Here is a 14,863-nt window from a genome sequence, read left to right as displayed (position 1 = left end):
GAACCATAGTGTATGTTATCGAAGTTCCAAACAATCATAATCATATACATAGATAGGTATCAGAATCAGCCCGTGAAAACAGCCAGCAAACAACAAAACTCCCTCCCGCAAAGATTCCAGATAAATGCGAACAAAACACCTCACAAACACCGAAAAGCGAACCCATGCATACATCACACCCATGCACCTGGGGGGTCGCAAAAAAAAAACAAAAGATCAGCAAAAATCATTGATACTTGATCAACGCATCCCGGACCATGGCGATGACCTCCTGCAGCACCTCAACCTGACCGGCGTGCACGTCGACGGTGAGCGCATCCCACTCGCCGACGGGCTCCTCCAGATCCATCAGCTGCGACTGCACCATGCTGCTCTTCATGTAGTGGGCCTGGCGGTTGGTGACGCGCTGCAGCAGCATGGTGGGGTCGACCTTGAGGTAGATGAAGTGGATCTGCACCGACGGCGACCCGTACGCCGCCACGCGCATCACGTCCCGGTACTTCTTCTTCAGCGCCGAGCACGCGACCACCACTCCTGACGGTGGGCGGTAGCCGTTCGCTTCGGACGGCGATAGCGCCGAGATTGCTGCTTGTCGCAGCGAGATTAGCCAGTCCCATCTGTCGGCGTCTGTGAGCGGGATCCCGTTGCTCATTTTGGTTTTGTTGGTTGCTGGGTGGAACTGGTTTTGTCTGTTAGTATTTTGGAAGGTTGATTGTGAGGGTTGGGGGATTGGTGGTAGATGGTTGGTGGTGATGGGTGATGGCTGCACATACATCGTCACCTTCCAGGAAGGGCACACCCAGTTCCTGCTGTAGACCTCGTCCGACGGTGCTCTTCCCGCACCCGGCCGGTCCGGTTACCACCCAGATGTGTTGGATCTGCTGCGGCGGTTGCTGCTGGACTGGTGGCTGGGTTTGTGTTTGATCGGTCCACATTGCGTTGGTGTGGTTGTTCATGCTGCTCATTGACATCGTCATCGGGACGGTGTTGAGCACGCTGTCTACCACCCCGGCTTTGTTTTTCATGACGGATTGCGGGCGTTCGCCGGCTGAGAGCATGGTGAATTTGGGATGAGTGGCTTTTGGCTTTGTTTTGGTTCAAGGGTTTTGGGTTTGGGCGAGGGTTTGCGCTGCGGTGATAAAGTGTATGACGTGCTTGGAATTGTAGGTGTTGGTTGAAACCACGGTTTAGATGATTGGTTCGGTTGTTGGGTGGGTTGGATGTAGGAGGTCGGAGGTGTAGTAGTAGTTGTGTAGGTAGTTGATTGAGGTGGGCAGAAGTTGGGTTTAAGATTCTCTGACGCAAACAATCGGGGGATGAGGAGCTTATAAGGACAGAAACTACGGCTATCAAGCAGAAGGAACGGACGGGAAATCACAATGATGAAAGGGTTCCAGGACGGGCAATACTAATTATAATTCCATGGGCTTGTGGGTCACTTCAGTTAGATGACTTGGATGGATAAGATTATTCTGGTACCTCCTTCCAGGATCCACCCCGGCTGCTGGCATCGGGTGCTGTTTGGAAATATAAGGTATCAGAAAAGGAGGGAACATTTCCCACTCGTCATTTCACCATCACTTCTTCTGCAATGCAATTGAGTGGGGGGGAGGGAAAGAAAGAGTAGCACAAGAAAAAAGGGTGGGGGAAAAAGAAATAAAGAACCGTCTATCTTTTGCCTTGGAGTCCGGCGGTCTGGTTGTTAGCGGGAGATCCGATCGGGCTCTGTATCACCTCCGTACCGCCTCTTACATTCCCTCGACAGTCAGACAGACCATAGTCGGAGGGTGTCCCACTGTCCACGCAGTGACGCATCATATAAATCACGCTCATACATTATTGCCATTGACGCAAGTTCCCCCTACTTATCCAAACATGTCTCAAACCATGGTGTTTCGGACGAGTATCGGGCGAGTTAACCAGCTCCTTCCATCATTCCATGATGTCACTTGGTTTCGGAGCAGTAAATTCCAAACGCCGTAATCTATTTTTCGGACGGAATTTGGGGGTGGTTCCCCCCACACTATTCCTTGTTGGACACTAGCTCGCTGTTCCTTTTCTACACACCTTCTTCGATGCTTCCAAAGGCTTTCCTCTCTCGAAAAGACTCCATCCAACAGTACCGCTTTACCGCTTTGCCGTTGTGAACAAGCCAACATCAAAACCAACAACGAACAACAACAGAGACTGGAATATGATTCATCCTGTTGGTTCGTCTACGGCAGCCTGATCGCCAAACAGACGGCAGCACGTCCAATTTCACCAGCATCACGAGGTCTCATCATCCTCCCGTCCTCTCGATCCATCAGCCTACTGGCGATGAATTAACCGATAGTACGCCCCGTGAAAAAGTCCGGCCTGGGCCGTACCTTTTCCTTCCCCGGGTTCCAGCAACGCGACAGGTCAGATTTAAGCTTGACGGGGGTCATTTCCTCTTTCACAGCAGACTCATTCCGGTAGGTACACGTCGGTTTGTGCGACGCATGGCCCAACCGGAGCAGAGCCCATTCCTCCCGTGAAACCGTCTGGCCCTGATCATGCGTCCCTCACCGCTGCGGCCAGAGGCAATGGGAAACTCGCCGACAAAAGCACACACATTACCTCACATGCTGGAAAGCAGCCTCTTTCCACGGTTAATTCCTGGCGGCTCTGTGCATGATCCTACCGGAGGGCAAGGGTTCATGCGGATTTCGGCCCAACGCCCCCTCCCGGTGAAGAGGTCATGGTTGCAAACGGAGGCAGAAGAATAAATATCCTTAAGCGCCCTAAGCAGACTGACAATTTCCATTAAAGCTGGGGACCATAGAGTCGTCCCCTTCCAAATTCCCCTCCTTCTTCTTGTGTGCAGAGTGTCCAGTTAGAATAGAGATCATTCACAATCCGGGGAGTCCGACTTTCTCCAGATTCTTGAAGGAACCCTTTCTGCAGCGCAAGAGGGAATATTCCCCGCTTCAGCCCTCAATAAAAGTCGGTAATGCCCCGTCGATCTTAGCGCATGTCATCAGGCCGGAGCCATGTCTATAGAATTTCTTTATGCATCACTAGCTGTCGAGTACAGTAGGTAGCACATGACGTGCAGCCTACGAGTAGAAAGTTAAGTCACTGCTGGTGCTTCTCTTTGTGGCCAGCACCAAGCAGGCATGACGAAGGCGGTGAGTACGTAATCGGGGATAGTGCCAGCGCGTCCACCGCCAGGCAGTCAAGATGCCGCCAGACCAACAGGAAGCTGGCCACGCCATGGCCATTATTATTCTTGTGCCGTAATTCAACTTATTTTAATTCAGGTACATTGCTTGACTTGACGAAGTCTAGAGCTGCCAATCAGAACCATTGACTCTTCCCCTGCAGCAATCAGCTCCCTTCGATCTCCCTCACCCCGCCACGATGACCTCCCTCTTCTTCTCCACCCCGGTGGACATCGACGTTGTTCTCGAAGATAGCGATGAACGCCAAACGGTGGACGTCAAATTGGACAAGGGTCGTCGCGAGAGGGTCCCTCTCTACATGGACGGAGAGTCGGTCAAGGGTGCCGTGACTGTCAGGCCCAAGGATGGAAAGCGATTGGAGCACACAGGCATCAAGGTGCAGTTCATTGGCACGATCGGTATGAGATCCAGGCTCCGACCATCCCACCATATCACACACCCTGGATTCACTGGCTGCATGACCCTGCTTCGTGCCGCGTGAGCTAATGTGCCATCGCAGAGATGTTCTACGACCGCGGCAACCACTACGAATTCCTCTCGTTGGTTCAGGAGCTTGCCGCGCCTGGCGAACTGCAACACCCCCAGACCTTCCCCTTCAACTTCAAGAACATCGAGAAGCAATACGAATCCTACAATGGTATCAACGTCAAGCTTCGCTACTTTGTCCGGGTGACGGTCTCCCGCCGCATGGCCGACGTGATCCGCGAGAAGGACCTCTGGGTCTACTCGTACCGCATGCCCCCGGAGACCAACAGCCCCATCAAGATGGATGTCGGCATCGAGGACTGCCTGCACATCGAGTTCGAATACTCCAAGTCGAAGTATCACCTGAAGGACGTCATCGTCGGGCGCATCTATTTCCTCCTGGTGCGGTTGAAGATCAAACACATGGAGCTGTCGATTATCCGGCGTGAGACGACGGGGTCGCCGCCAAACCAATACAACGAGAGTGAAACTCTGGTGCGGTTCGAGGTGAGTACGGCTGTGAGATTCTCGTAAATGGTGTAAGGATGCTAATGGGGACATGCAGATCATGGATGGGTCGCCCTCGCGAGGTGAGTCGATCCTGCTGGCTAAAACACGGCCATAGCCCCCGGATACCTTATTTCTGTCAGCTCAACTCGACGAGCTCAGCTAACATTGCCAATAATTCTCCAGGTGAAACCATCCCCATCCGTCTCTTCCTCGGCGGATTCGACCTGACGCCCACCTTCCGCGATGTCAACAAGAAGTACTCGACACGGTACTATCTCAGCCTGGTGCTCATTGACGAAGGTAAGTCACCTACAAACATTCACATTTCTGTCCTGTTTCATATCTCTCCCCACCCCGCTACCTTGTTTGGTATTATCACAAATCAGACAAGCGTATGTGTGTCCACATGCCGAGCCTCGCCAGAGAATCGAGACACTACATCCCACGGCATCCCACTGCGCCATTTCAATAGCCGACCGGCTATTGATTGCGCTTTTCTTGTTCTCGCTGATCGGGCCGCCGCCCGTCCAGAGCACCCCAAAACCCCCACACTAACCCCCAAGCGACAACCGTCGTCTCTTCACGTGGTGGACCCAATTTTCCCACCTTCCTTCCCCCAAATCCCACACCCACCCCATGATTACCCCCACCGCACCACCCCTATTATTCCCCATCTCGGCTCCTCAACGACACCGCCTTTCTGGTCAACTTCCAAACCAAACCCAACCCCAGTTTTGGCTAATTCATTCCTACACAGACGCCCGCCGCTACTTCAAACAATCCGAAATCGTGCTGTACCGACAAGCCCCCGAGATCGCCACCACCCCGCAAATCGCCCAGCAGCAGCAGATCCAGCAGCAGCAGTTGCTCCAACAGCACCAGCAGCAGTTGCCCGTGGGCTCGGCCACGCCCGGCCCTGGTCGTAGCGAGGCGCATCAGAACCATTATCAGCAACAGCAACAGCAACAGCAACAGCAACAGCAACAGCAACAGCAACAGCAACAGCAGCAGCAGTCGACTCAGCCTGTTCCTGCGCCGGCGGCTTAGGTTTTGTTTCTTGTTGTAGAATTATCGAGCTGCGGTCGTTGATTGTGTACTCGGTTTCTGTGCAAATGGGGATCAGGGGCATGGCCTTCGGCGGCGGATTTGTACTTACTTATACCCTTGCTTCCTTTAATATATTTCCTTGGTGCGATGGTCGTGGATTGTATTGTATAGTTGAGTTGTATTGCTGTAGGGTTTGTTCGGTGTAGTCTGTTGTTGCTTGGTGGTGCTGGTGGTATAGGTAATTTCTTGAGGCATTGTTTGCAAAATTGTATAGAATGTACGTGATACTACTACTGCTCTTACTCGGCCAAGGATCCTAGGTTGTCAACCGGGTCATTCCAGTCAGGACATCAATGTATAAAACTAGCGAACAGGGAAAAATTATACACATGCCGGTCTCAAGCGGATAGAACCTGGCCCAGGACGCGCAAGACCTCCCCATCATCCTGCTGCTTCCCAGCCACTTGTACCGCTCGCACGACCAGCGGGTAGATCCACGCCAGGTGCTTCTTGTGATCGAGGTCGCTGGGACTAGCCAGCGTCCCATGGATCGCGCCCGATTGACTGGCTGGCGGGGTGGGGATGGTCGACGGCTCGCTCCGCAGAGCAACCATGCCCCGGAGGAGATGCAGCAGGGATTTGCGGGCTGGGGTGGGCTGCGGCATGAGGCCCCGCAGAGGTTGGTCGGCGATATACCCTTTCAGTGATACGGCGGTGCGGAGGATCAAGTACGGAGAGATGCACCGGGCGAGCGCGATGCGGGCGGCGGAATGTTCCGCAGATGACCCGTGCTCTGACGAGGGCTGTGCGGACGGAGCTAACAATGGGGCCGAGGCGAGTTCGAAGAGTGTATCGACTACCGTGTATGCCATCTTGGTACGAGGGGTGGGTGACGGATCGAAGGTTCTTCCTGGACGGATATCGTATAATGCATGCAGCGGGTCTTCTTCGAGGGGTTTGCGAGGGAGGTCAAGGCGCTGCGGAGCGTAAATGAACGATGACCGCAACAAGGCGCAGGCAAAGTCCCGGCGGATGGAGTCTGGGATCGTTGATGCTCCCAGCGACGGGATAATGAGCGTTTTCAGTCTGTTGAACGCAGCCACATCGAAAGTCTCGTCGCTCAGTACCATGGCATGAGGGATGGGCACAGTTCGGAAACCACGGGCGGAGACAATTCCATTCGCCAGATCGACCACGCATTTCCAGAATCGCAGTATTTGCTCCTGCTCGCAGGTGTCATACTGCTTTTCCACGTAAGGTATGGCGACCTGGAGGATTTTCAATGAAGCAGTGGTAGACTTCTGCGAGAGACTAGGATCACGATCCTTCCCAGGCCATTCATATCTCAAGGCAATGGAATTCACCAGACGTTCCAAGGCGATAGCCAGTGATCCATCTAGGAATATGTCTTTCTTAATCCCATATTCGGCGACATACCAGTCGAGCAGATCAATTACTCCTTTGGAGAAAGCAACATAAGTGGGCTTCTTTGAGTCACTCTCTGGCGACCACTTGGACAGCGGTGAATCAGCCAGCTCGCCCAGACATACAACGATGTTGGGCTGCGAACTTTCCTTCTCGGAGCACAAAGTCTTCAAGCATTCGAGGATCAACGCTTGCACCTTGGAAGGGCGGTCGATATCCGGGGAGTATGGCGGAGATATTGAGTTCCAGGCAAGAAGTTGAAGATGTCCGAGAATCTTCTCAACACTTTCACCTTCAAGATCTTCCTTATACAGACGATAGATCTGTTGAAAAGCTCGAAGGTAAGCTATTGCGGCATCTTGGTTTGGACTATCCAGGCTTAAGAGATCTTTCCGATCGGCCGGGTGACCATTGAGCCACATAAGCCAGGTTGACCGCAATGATTGTTTGCCGATTCCATCCTGGGACTGTATCCGAAGAAGGATGTTTGTTAAGCTGGAGTAGGTAGCTTCACTGAATTCAAGCAGGTGCAGATCAAGCAGCCTTCGATAGTAGCCCAGCAGGCGTTCCCATGATTGATCGAATAGCTCGTCCCGAACTATCGTCCCAAAAAAATTCGTGATTAAATCAGATACTCCCTTGACCATGACAGCCGTTGTCTCAATCCATGCCTTGGCGTAATCAGGATTGCCAGAGTCATTCTTGTCCAGTGTAAGGCAGAGCTCATCTTCTATCTCCTCCACCATGCTGAAGAGGACCCTATTCAGACACAAACACCATGCCTTGGGCGATAACTGCTGCCCGTAAGCATCGAAGATTCTTAGCAAAGTCTGGATAGCGCAGTTTCGGACTTCCGATCTACTATCTGTCGTCAGGTCTACTATCCTCAAAAGGAGCAGTAACCATAATGCGTTCCGCGCAATCGAGGGGTTATCTCCCTTGGCGAGGTTGGCAAGCGCGTCCTCGCTCACTGACGAATCGATATGAGATTCAATCGAGAATTGCTCAATTTGTCCCTGTAGGAAGTCTGAAACATTCCAGAAAGATGACGTTGTGGTCAACGAGATGTTGAAATCTTGCTGCTGTTGCGCAAACTTGGAGAAAGACTCCACCAGATCCAATCGGCAGGGTAATGGAAGCAATGCCACGAAGTCAGATGCTATAAGCTGCAAGGATTGATACGCGACCCGCACAAGTCGAACCGAGTCTGCTATCCATCTGGCCCGGTTTCTTCGGTTCGAATCCTCAATTCGTCCCTTTTCAGCACTTTCACCGAATACGCTTGTTATGAGGTCGAAGACAGATGCCCATCCATCCACAAATGTTTCACCGTACTGCTCAAGAATGCTTTTGAGGGTTTCTAGGTTTTGCTCATGGATCTCAACAACTGGGGCCGTAGGAAAACCAATCGAGCATCCGCTTGCCTCATAGAGCAACTTGACCTGCGTCTTGAGCACTTGAAGATTTCTGAGTTGTCGCTCATTCTGCTTCACAGAGTCATCGCCATCTCTCTGCTTCAAGGTGAGTGTTACAACGCTGTTGAGCACCTCATTCGCCCTGAGCCGAAGTCCCTGACTGAGCACTCTGTCCGCCGCAGTCGACATCAGCCTACTTGTGAGAAGGTTCCAGGCTCCCAGATCAGCCTCGCTCAAAGAAGACAGTCGCTCCACGTTGGCTACCGCTATCTCGTTGGCTTTCTCAAGAACAAATCGTACTAATTCGTCTTGTGTCCTCGATTTTCCTACCGAAAGTGACATGCGATGAGTATTTCTGCGCATGAAACTGGAGCGCGGAGAAAGCAGCTCCCCAGTAGGAGACTCCGGTACACACTGTGAAGACTCTTCAGCCGTCCCACAAAGGTCTAAAAGCGCAGCCAAGATATCCTGAAATGATTCGATGGGATACTCGCCGCTACTCTCGAACATCTTTGCGGACGCTGTTTGTACGGCTATGATCTCAGCGCCGAGATTAGCTTTGGGCACGTCCATGGAGGCACCTGAGGCTTCCGCTGAGCTTGTCATGGCCTGAGGGTTTGTAGTCAAGCCGATCAAGATATCAGTATCTTGGAGTGTGCCGAGAACAATGGACCAGGCCGGCTGATCTAGAGTTGGCCCGAGCGCAATTCCAAGATTGAGCAGAGCGCGCAAGCACAAAAGATTTCTGGTGCTTAGGGAGACGATTGTACTCTCTTGTGACAGGGTAGTGTTCGCTTCGCTGGATAGCGTCGAGATACCTAAAGACGGTTGCGAGTCCCTGGTTTTATCATCTGTCATTTGTTTGGACTGTGGGCCCGTCGTAGCGGAAGCTGGTGTGTTCGCAGGTCTGGCGCTACCTGTGTCCGCAGGAATAACTGCTTTGCCGAGTGTCGTCAAGAATGCATCACGCGGCGTCGACAATCTTAAAAGGCCAGCAACGTGTGCCAGCTTCTGAAATGATCGAACAAGGTTGTGGTAGAACTCATCGTCAAGGGCTGCGTACAGAAACGTGGAGCATGCTGCAAGGATTGCGGGCCAGCAATTTTCGATAATGCCAGCGCAACTTTGGATGGCTGCGAGCTGGGGATGAGACTCCAGATTTAAAGGGTTTATTGGTACAGACGACTTCCTGTTCTGAGTATTCTTCATGTTGTCCTGCGGCTGCCGTGAGGCGTCGCCTCCTTTTTCAAGGCCTGGCACACGACTTCGCCGTTTCTGTTTCAGGTCAGGAACTGTCAATGGAAGTATGAACTTTGCAAGTCCCTCAGCAAAGTTGCTAATGCAGTTCAGGACGAGACTATAGATATATGTCTCAGGCGGTGATGGCGACTCAGTTTTGTCAAGCAGTTCCATGAAAGGTGTTCGAACCACACTCCATTGACTGCTGATTCCCGGCGCATCTGAGTCAGTAATGGGAACTGATGCTCCAATGACGCCAGCAACGCCTCCTGCCTCGAGAGTGATCTGTTCCTCGGTGACAGACCTCGAGTGCTCGGATCTTAAAGGTACAGTCGACCGGGCACTAACCCCGATGAGAGACGGCTTTTCGGAGGCGAGGCGGACGAGAGCAGCCATATGGTCTTTCAATATATTCTTCCTTCTCTCTTCCCCGTCATACAAAGAATATATTAGCCTGACCAGACCTGGCTCAGCATACAGCCCTCTGAACAGTTCCATGCAGAGTACGCGTTTCCAAGGCGATGTCCCATCCGGTTCGAGTAGATGTGTGACTAGCCCAAGCGCCATTTCGCACTCGGCAGGCAGAAGGGACATATGACGCTTAAGGAGAACCGACAGGATGCGAATGGCACGAACAGTCTGAGAGAAAGTATGTCTCTCAGAGAGGATTCGTACAAGCAATGGCATGAGTCGAGTCCGCAAGACCTGAGTCAACTCGGCATGGGTAACGAAAAGCCTTCCACTATTCAACAGGATGCTCTCGATCAGCTCTAAAGTGAATGGCGTAGAGAGAGACTTTATTCGAAGGAAGTAAAGCGGTTCGCCATCTACGAGACGACATAAATCGTCTAGAACCTAATCCATTGGTTAGCGATTGGCTTAGGATTGCCGCGGAGCGTGAGACCTTACACGTAAAGCGTCATAGGCAAAATTTCCCACGTTAATGGGGCTTCCGTCTACCTTAACTGTGACTGTGGGAGTTGCTTTGCCAAAGTTCTCTGTAGTAGAGTCAGTACCAGCTGTGAGGGGGATGTTCAACAGGCCAGGGTCCTAACTATCTTCAATGGAAACTCGCTCAAATGAGGAAACCACAAGTTGTTGTAGCGTTGCAGCGGCGGTGCTTGAAACAGCAGGCATTTTATTTGTTTGCAAGGTGGCGCAGATCTCGAGAGTACTCACGAGGAGATCGCCCCCCAAGTCGCTCGAGTAATGTTGGAGCAAGGATGGTAATGTTTGTAGTATCTTCAATTGGATGTCCAGGCCTTTTGTAGCATAAGTATGGCTTTGACTGATTAGCTTGGAATGACCTACTCATGTTGGTTGTCTCCTTTAGACCCGAGAGCACATCTTTGAGACGCTCTGAGGGCAATGACCGTGATGCCACCAGCCTTTGCAGGCAGATGACACCAATGCCTGCAAGCTTGGCATGGCGACTATGGCAAGCCAGGATGAATGGATTTACAAACTTCGGTTTGCGCAAGAGATCTCATGAAATCTTAGCAACAGTGTCACATGAGTGAGGTCCGATTATGGGCCTATAAGACACTAACCAGCGGAAATTTGGGCCTCCGAGGTTGAAGGTAAGGCCTTCAAGTCATTGAGGGACTCTTCGGCGGCCTGCAGTATCTTTAGTCAGCATCAATGTTCGAGAATCCCCTTTTGGAAGGGTTGAAGCTAACATTTCGAAGTTCCGAATTTCTTCTCTTAGACTCTTGGATGAGATTCAAGAGTTCCGCCTGCAAGAACTGGGAGGACATTTCAGAGAAGGTGCTGGATCATATCATAGCCGGTGCCAGTCGCTATCAGTCGATCAGAAGTACAGTAGCACTAGGCAGATGTGGCTTCATGTGGTTGGATCGCTGATTGGGTCGGTAAAGAAAGGGAAGAGAAGCTGGGGGAAAGCACATCGATGGACAATGTAGGCGTCTTCCTTAAAGCGGTTGCACATCAATACATATACATAATTGCCGTCACCCGCAACTTGAACGAACAATCAACAGTCAAGCACTTCATCATCAGAAGTGGCAGCTCTAAGGAGCGCCAAGGCAGCGACGGGGAGATAGAGCTGTCACGTGGTATCGGCTGGCCGTTATCATCACATGACCAATTCTTCAGGAACCCGGCGGGACAAGATACGCAATAGCATTGCCCGCGGGTGGGATAAAGTCGGCCTGCCCCTCCTCCGGCTTCGGTACTGATCTCCTCTACCTTTCTTTGATGACTTTCCTCACAACCTACTTCAGGTAGACAGGAATTTCTTTTTAACTCCACGGCTACCTATTACAAAATGTCGGCCAAGGTTCCCAGGAACTTCAGGTTGCTCGAAGAGCTCGAGAAGGGCGAGAAGGGCTTGGGCGCAGGTGAGAGAATGCATCCGCGAGACGGCACATGAATAGCAGTTCACTAACGTTTTCCTGTTCCTATCCTCAGAGGCGTGCTCCTATGGTCTAGACGATGGCGAAGATATGATGATGAGCAACTGGAATGGCACCATACTCGGCCCTCCTCATGTCCGTCTATTCCACATACACTTCCTCCCCGCTACGATATGCCAGCATTACTGACCCTACAATGAACACACATAGAGCGTTCACGAGAACAGAATATACAGTGTCAAGATTCACTGCGGTCCCGATTACCCCGACAATCCCCCGTCCATTCAATTTAGCTCTCGGATCAATCTGCCATGCGTTGATCCCCACACTGGCAAGGTACGCATGCGTTATACCGCATTCCAACAAGATCCAGAATACTGACATCTCCGCAGGTCGATCCCACCAAGTTGCCTTGTCTGGCTCAATGGAAGCGCGAATACACCATGGAGACTATTCTGCTCGAGATCAGGCGGTATGTTTTGTTCCAAACTCTTTTGATGTGTCTGGTTCTTATTGTTCCAGGTATATGGCTCTGCCCCAACACAAGAAGCTTCCTCAGCCTCCGGAGGGCTCTAACTTCTAGATGATGTGACGCTGTGAATGACTCAGGAATCGAATGAGGAGTATTCTGGTTGGTTTTGCGCGTGAGGTTCGTTCGCGTGTTCTTTCGTTTGTCTATTAGAGCGTGTACAGTCTATGCATAACGGCGGGCATGGCGTGGTGTCAATCGAAGCCTGGTTGCAATTCATCGATCCTAGAAACTTTGTCGGTGGGGACGTTCATGTCAACCTTGCTATTGCTACCTAGACTATTATCTACCAGGACCCTATCATTGACTCTGAAAGAATACTGAACGCGGGCCAAGTCCTGGCTTCTGAGGAGAGCCGCAGTTAGTTATATGACAGCACCGCAGGGGACTGACTTTCTACCTGCATCTCTTGCATGAAAATGTCATGTACTCGAAGAACAATAGATGGAGCTATTGAATCAATCATGAATTCCTTCTCTGTAGTCTGAGCGAGCACCCTGACAGTATGCGATCTGGCCGGGTAAAGATGAGGAACGGCGGACCGACAAAAAGAGAAAGACAGGTCGTGCCGGGGGTTACGATTCTGGAAACTGCGTTTTGGGTCCGATCTGGTTGGTTTTAGTCATATTGCACTTCAGCTCATATGGGACTCACAGGAAGGGAAAAATAGCAAATACTAAGACATTCCCTCCTCGAGTTTGTTGCCAGCTGGCGAAGGTACGTTAACCCGCACGGGAGACAGCAACATTATTCCTCTACCCAACCCACCCTCCTCTCGCCTCCCACCACCACCTCCCTCCAGCATCGTTCTTGGCTACCTCGACCCTTTTGAGCAATAAGAACAACACGGTATAATTTGCGAGGTCGTCAGAAGATAGGTGCCATGTCCTTTGTGGACTGCATGAACAATGCGTGTTTTGATTCCTCAGGCACATAATTCCGAGACAAGAGGACAAAGGAGGGAGCAATTGCTGACGCCAGGGTGAGGCTGGACGTCGGCATAGGCAGACATAGTAGGCATAGCTAGTCCATCTTGGACTTCGGAGAGTAGTCTATGTCCATCCTGAGACTATAATATGGCTTATCAAGACTGTCAGGAGTGGCTTGGATTTGATCTCCAGGTGTTGGTAGCAAGAACTCAGCTCAATCGCCGATCATCATATGGCCCAAAACCCTCCCCCGGGCTCGATGGTGAATTGCACATCGGATAGGCTCATTTCGACGCAGTGGATCGGTCGTGACAGGTAGATGTTGTGATTGTTGACTAGGGTGTTGGCTCGCGTGCCTAGGCTTTGTCAGTGTCGACCGAAGGATTAGAGAAGTCAGGCTGAGAGCAGTGCGTAACAACCTTGCTTGAGCTGGCGATTGAACCAATTGAACGTCTAGAAGAATTGACGTGGAGCAGTCATTTGTCCACGAAGGAACGGGAACCTTGTGATGAGGCTGAAATCCTTGGTTACACCGAGGACTTCCTAGCCTCCATGCACTTCTTGACCCTTATGAGTTGCCCCAGCTCAAATGAGATCAAACCTCTACGACCTTGAAATTTTCCTCGAGTCTGCACAGTTACTGGGCCTATAATTGCGTAGGAGTGTCTACAAGTAGACTTCTAGGTCAGCTCTTCAGTCCCCGAACCGTTCCGAGGTTTATCTCGGAGCTAGCTAACCATCATCCTTGATATCGGGTGTACGACACTGGATCCAGGCAAGACTGTGCAAGGTCATTCCCTGATCGGTCTCCCAGTCGTTCAAGATGTCGTCCCCGATCAGATTCCGCACAGCGATCTGGCCGCAAGGCCCCATCCCAAAAGGACATCCACGCACCTCCATCAGTCGACAAGGATCGATGGTCATGTTATCTACGACATATACCCACCCCTGAGCCCGAAACCGACCTCTCATTACTTCACGAGACATCGATACGACCGGGACACGGAACATAGGCCAATAAGAATGCGGGAAGTTGGGGATGGCAGATATTGAACGCAAGCATGTCGATGTGGATGAAGAACCTGGTCTCGGTCGCCAAACAAGAACATGGAGCAGTGGGTGGTTGCCTTTATCTACCTTGTCCTTGTTGAGGCCAAAGTTCATCACTATCGGGTCATAGTTCGATATTTTGTTAACCCCAAGGACTTGGTGCAGCATAGCACCCGCTTTCGCGCCTACAACTATCCTCCATACTCCTTCTCGCTACAATATCACCCTCCAGCACCAGTCTTGCCAGTAGCTCACTTAAGTGTGTCCAAAGTATGGCGGAGTCACCGATTTCAAAGCACTTCTGTGGTCTATTATAATATTGGCAAGGCAAGTGCTGGTGGGCTGGAATATTGGTCTCGCTGTCACTTGCTGCAGGCTGCTGCACGTCCCCTAATGTCCACATTTCCACCTCTCACTTTCGCCGTTCTTTCCATTTCTCCTGCATGGAAAACTTTGACATGAACGTATTGCGGCCGTAAGCCCCGACTTATCCCACAATGTCTGATCCAGCTAACTGACGACCAGTCCTCGGATGTGCTGTACAGTACCCGCCGCTCCCCGAGCATCGGTCATCTCCTCTCTCGACACACATACGCACCGCGATAACAAAGGCCAACACCTTACCTCCTACACAATAAATGCGAGCCGACCACCCCCAAATCCCTAACCTCAT

At 51.5% G+C, this 14,863-nt stretch overlaps 5 protein-coding genes across 5 annotated transcripts; 2 read left to right on the top strand and 3 right to left on the bottom strand.

The window, feature by feature from the left end:
* Positions 1-226: 226 nt before the first annotated feature.
* BO97DRAFT_333743 (gluconokinase) lies at positions 227-935 on the bottom strand (the record flags this gene model as incomplete). The annotated part of the gene is made up of 2 exons (XM_025691372.1): positions 227-679; positions 774-935. The coding sequence occupies 2 exons, from the start codon at positions 933-935 to the stop codon at positions 227-229; spliced, it is 615 nt and encodes a 204-aa protein (XP_025556596.1).
* A 2,294-nt stretch (positions 936-3,229) lies between these two features.
* Positions 3,230-5,341, top strand: BO97DRAFT_402033 (vacuolar protein sorting-associated protein 26). The gene is made up of 6 exons (XM_025694397.1): positions 3,230-3,284; positions 3,349-3,604; positions 3,706-4,178; positions 4,237-4,261; positions 4,365-4,481; positions 4,939-5,341. Exons 2-6 carry the CDS (start codon positions 3,385-3,387, stop codon positions 5,226-5,228), a joined length of 1,125 nt encoding a protein of 374 aa, XP_025556595.1. The 5' UTR covers positions 3,230-3,284; positions 3,349-3,384; the 3' UTR covers positions 5,229-5,341.
* Positions 5,342-5,626: 285 nt separating this feature from the next.
* Positions 5,627-11,064, bottom strand: BO97DRAFT_334668 (putative endosomal peripheral membrane protein (Mon2); the record flags this gene model as incomplete). The annotated part of the gene is made up of 6 exons (XM_025691405.1): positions 5,627-10,162; positions 10,217-10,305; positions 10,363-10,569; positions 10,619-10,792; positions 10,858-10,924; positions 10,987-11,064. The coding sequence occupies 6 exons, from the start codon at positions 11,062-11,064 to the stop codon at positions 5,627-5,629; spliced, it is 5,151 nt and encodes a 1,716-aa protein (XP_025556594.1).
* A 418-nt stretch (positions 11,065-11,482) lies between these two features.
* Positions 11,483-12,617, top strand: BO97DRAFT_402030 (E2 ubiquitin-conjugating protein MMS2). Its single transcript, XM_025694396.1, has 5 exons — positions 11,483-11,667; positions 11,738-11,817; positions 11,893-12,018; positions 12,075-12,154; positions 12,205-12,617. The coding sequence occupies exons 1-5, from the start codon at positions 11,595-11,597 to the stop codon at positions 12,263-12,265; spliced, it is 420 nt and encodes a 139-aa protein (XP_025556593.1). The 5' UTR covers positions 11,483-11,594; the 3' UTR covers positions 12,266-12,617.
* Positions 12,618-13,693: 1,076 nt separating this feature from the next.
* BO97DRAFT_6370 (uncharacterized protein) lies at positions 13,694-14,455 on the bottom strand. The gene has a single exon (XM_025700957.1). It carries the CDS (start codon positions 14,356-14,358, stop codon positions 13,873-13,875), a length of 486 nt encoding a protein of 161 aa, XP_025556592.1. The 5' UTR covers positions 14,359-14,455; the 3' UTR covers positions 13,694-13,872.
* Positions 14,456-14,863: the final 408 nt, after the last annotated feature.

The sequence above is a fragment of the Aspergillus homomorphus genome (assembly GCF_003184865.1).
Source record: "Aspergillus homomorphus CBS 101889 unplaced genomic scaffold BO97scaffold_1, whole genome shotgun sequence".
In the NCBI taxonomy this organism is placed as follows: domain Eukaryota; kingdom Fungi; phylum Ascomycota; class Eurotiomycetes; order Eurotiales; family Aspergillaceae; genus Aspergillus; species Aspergillus homomorphus.
Note: the sequence above shows the minus strand (reverse complement) of the source record. Positions and strands in the feature narration are given on the sequence as shown.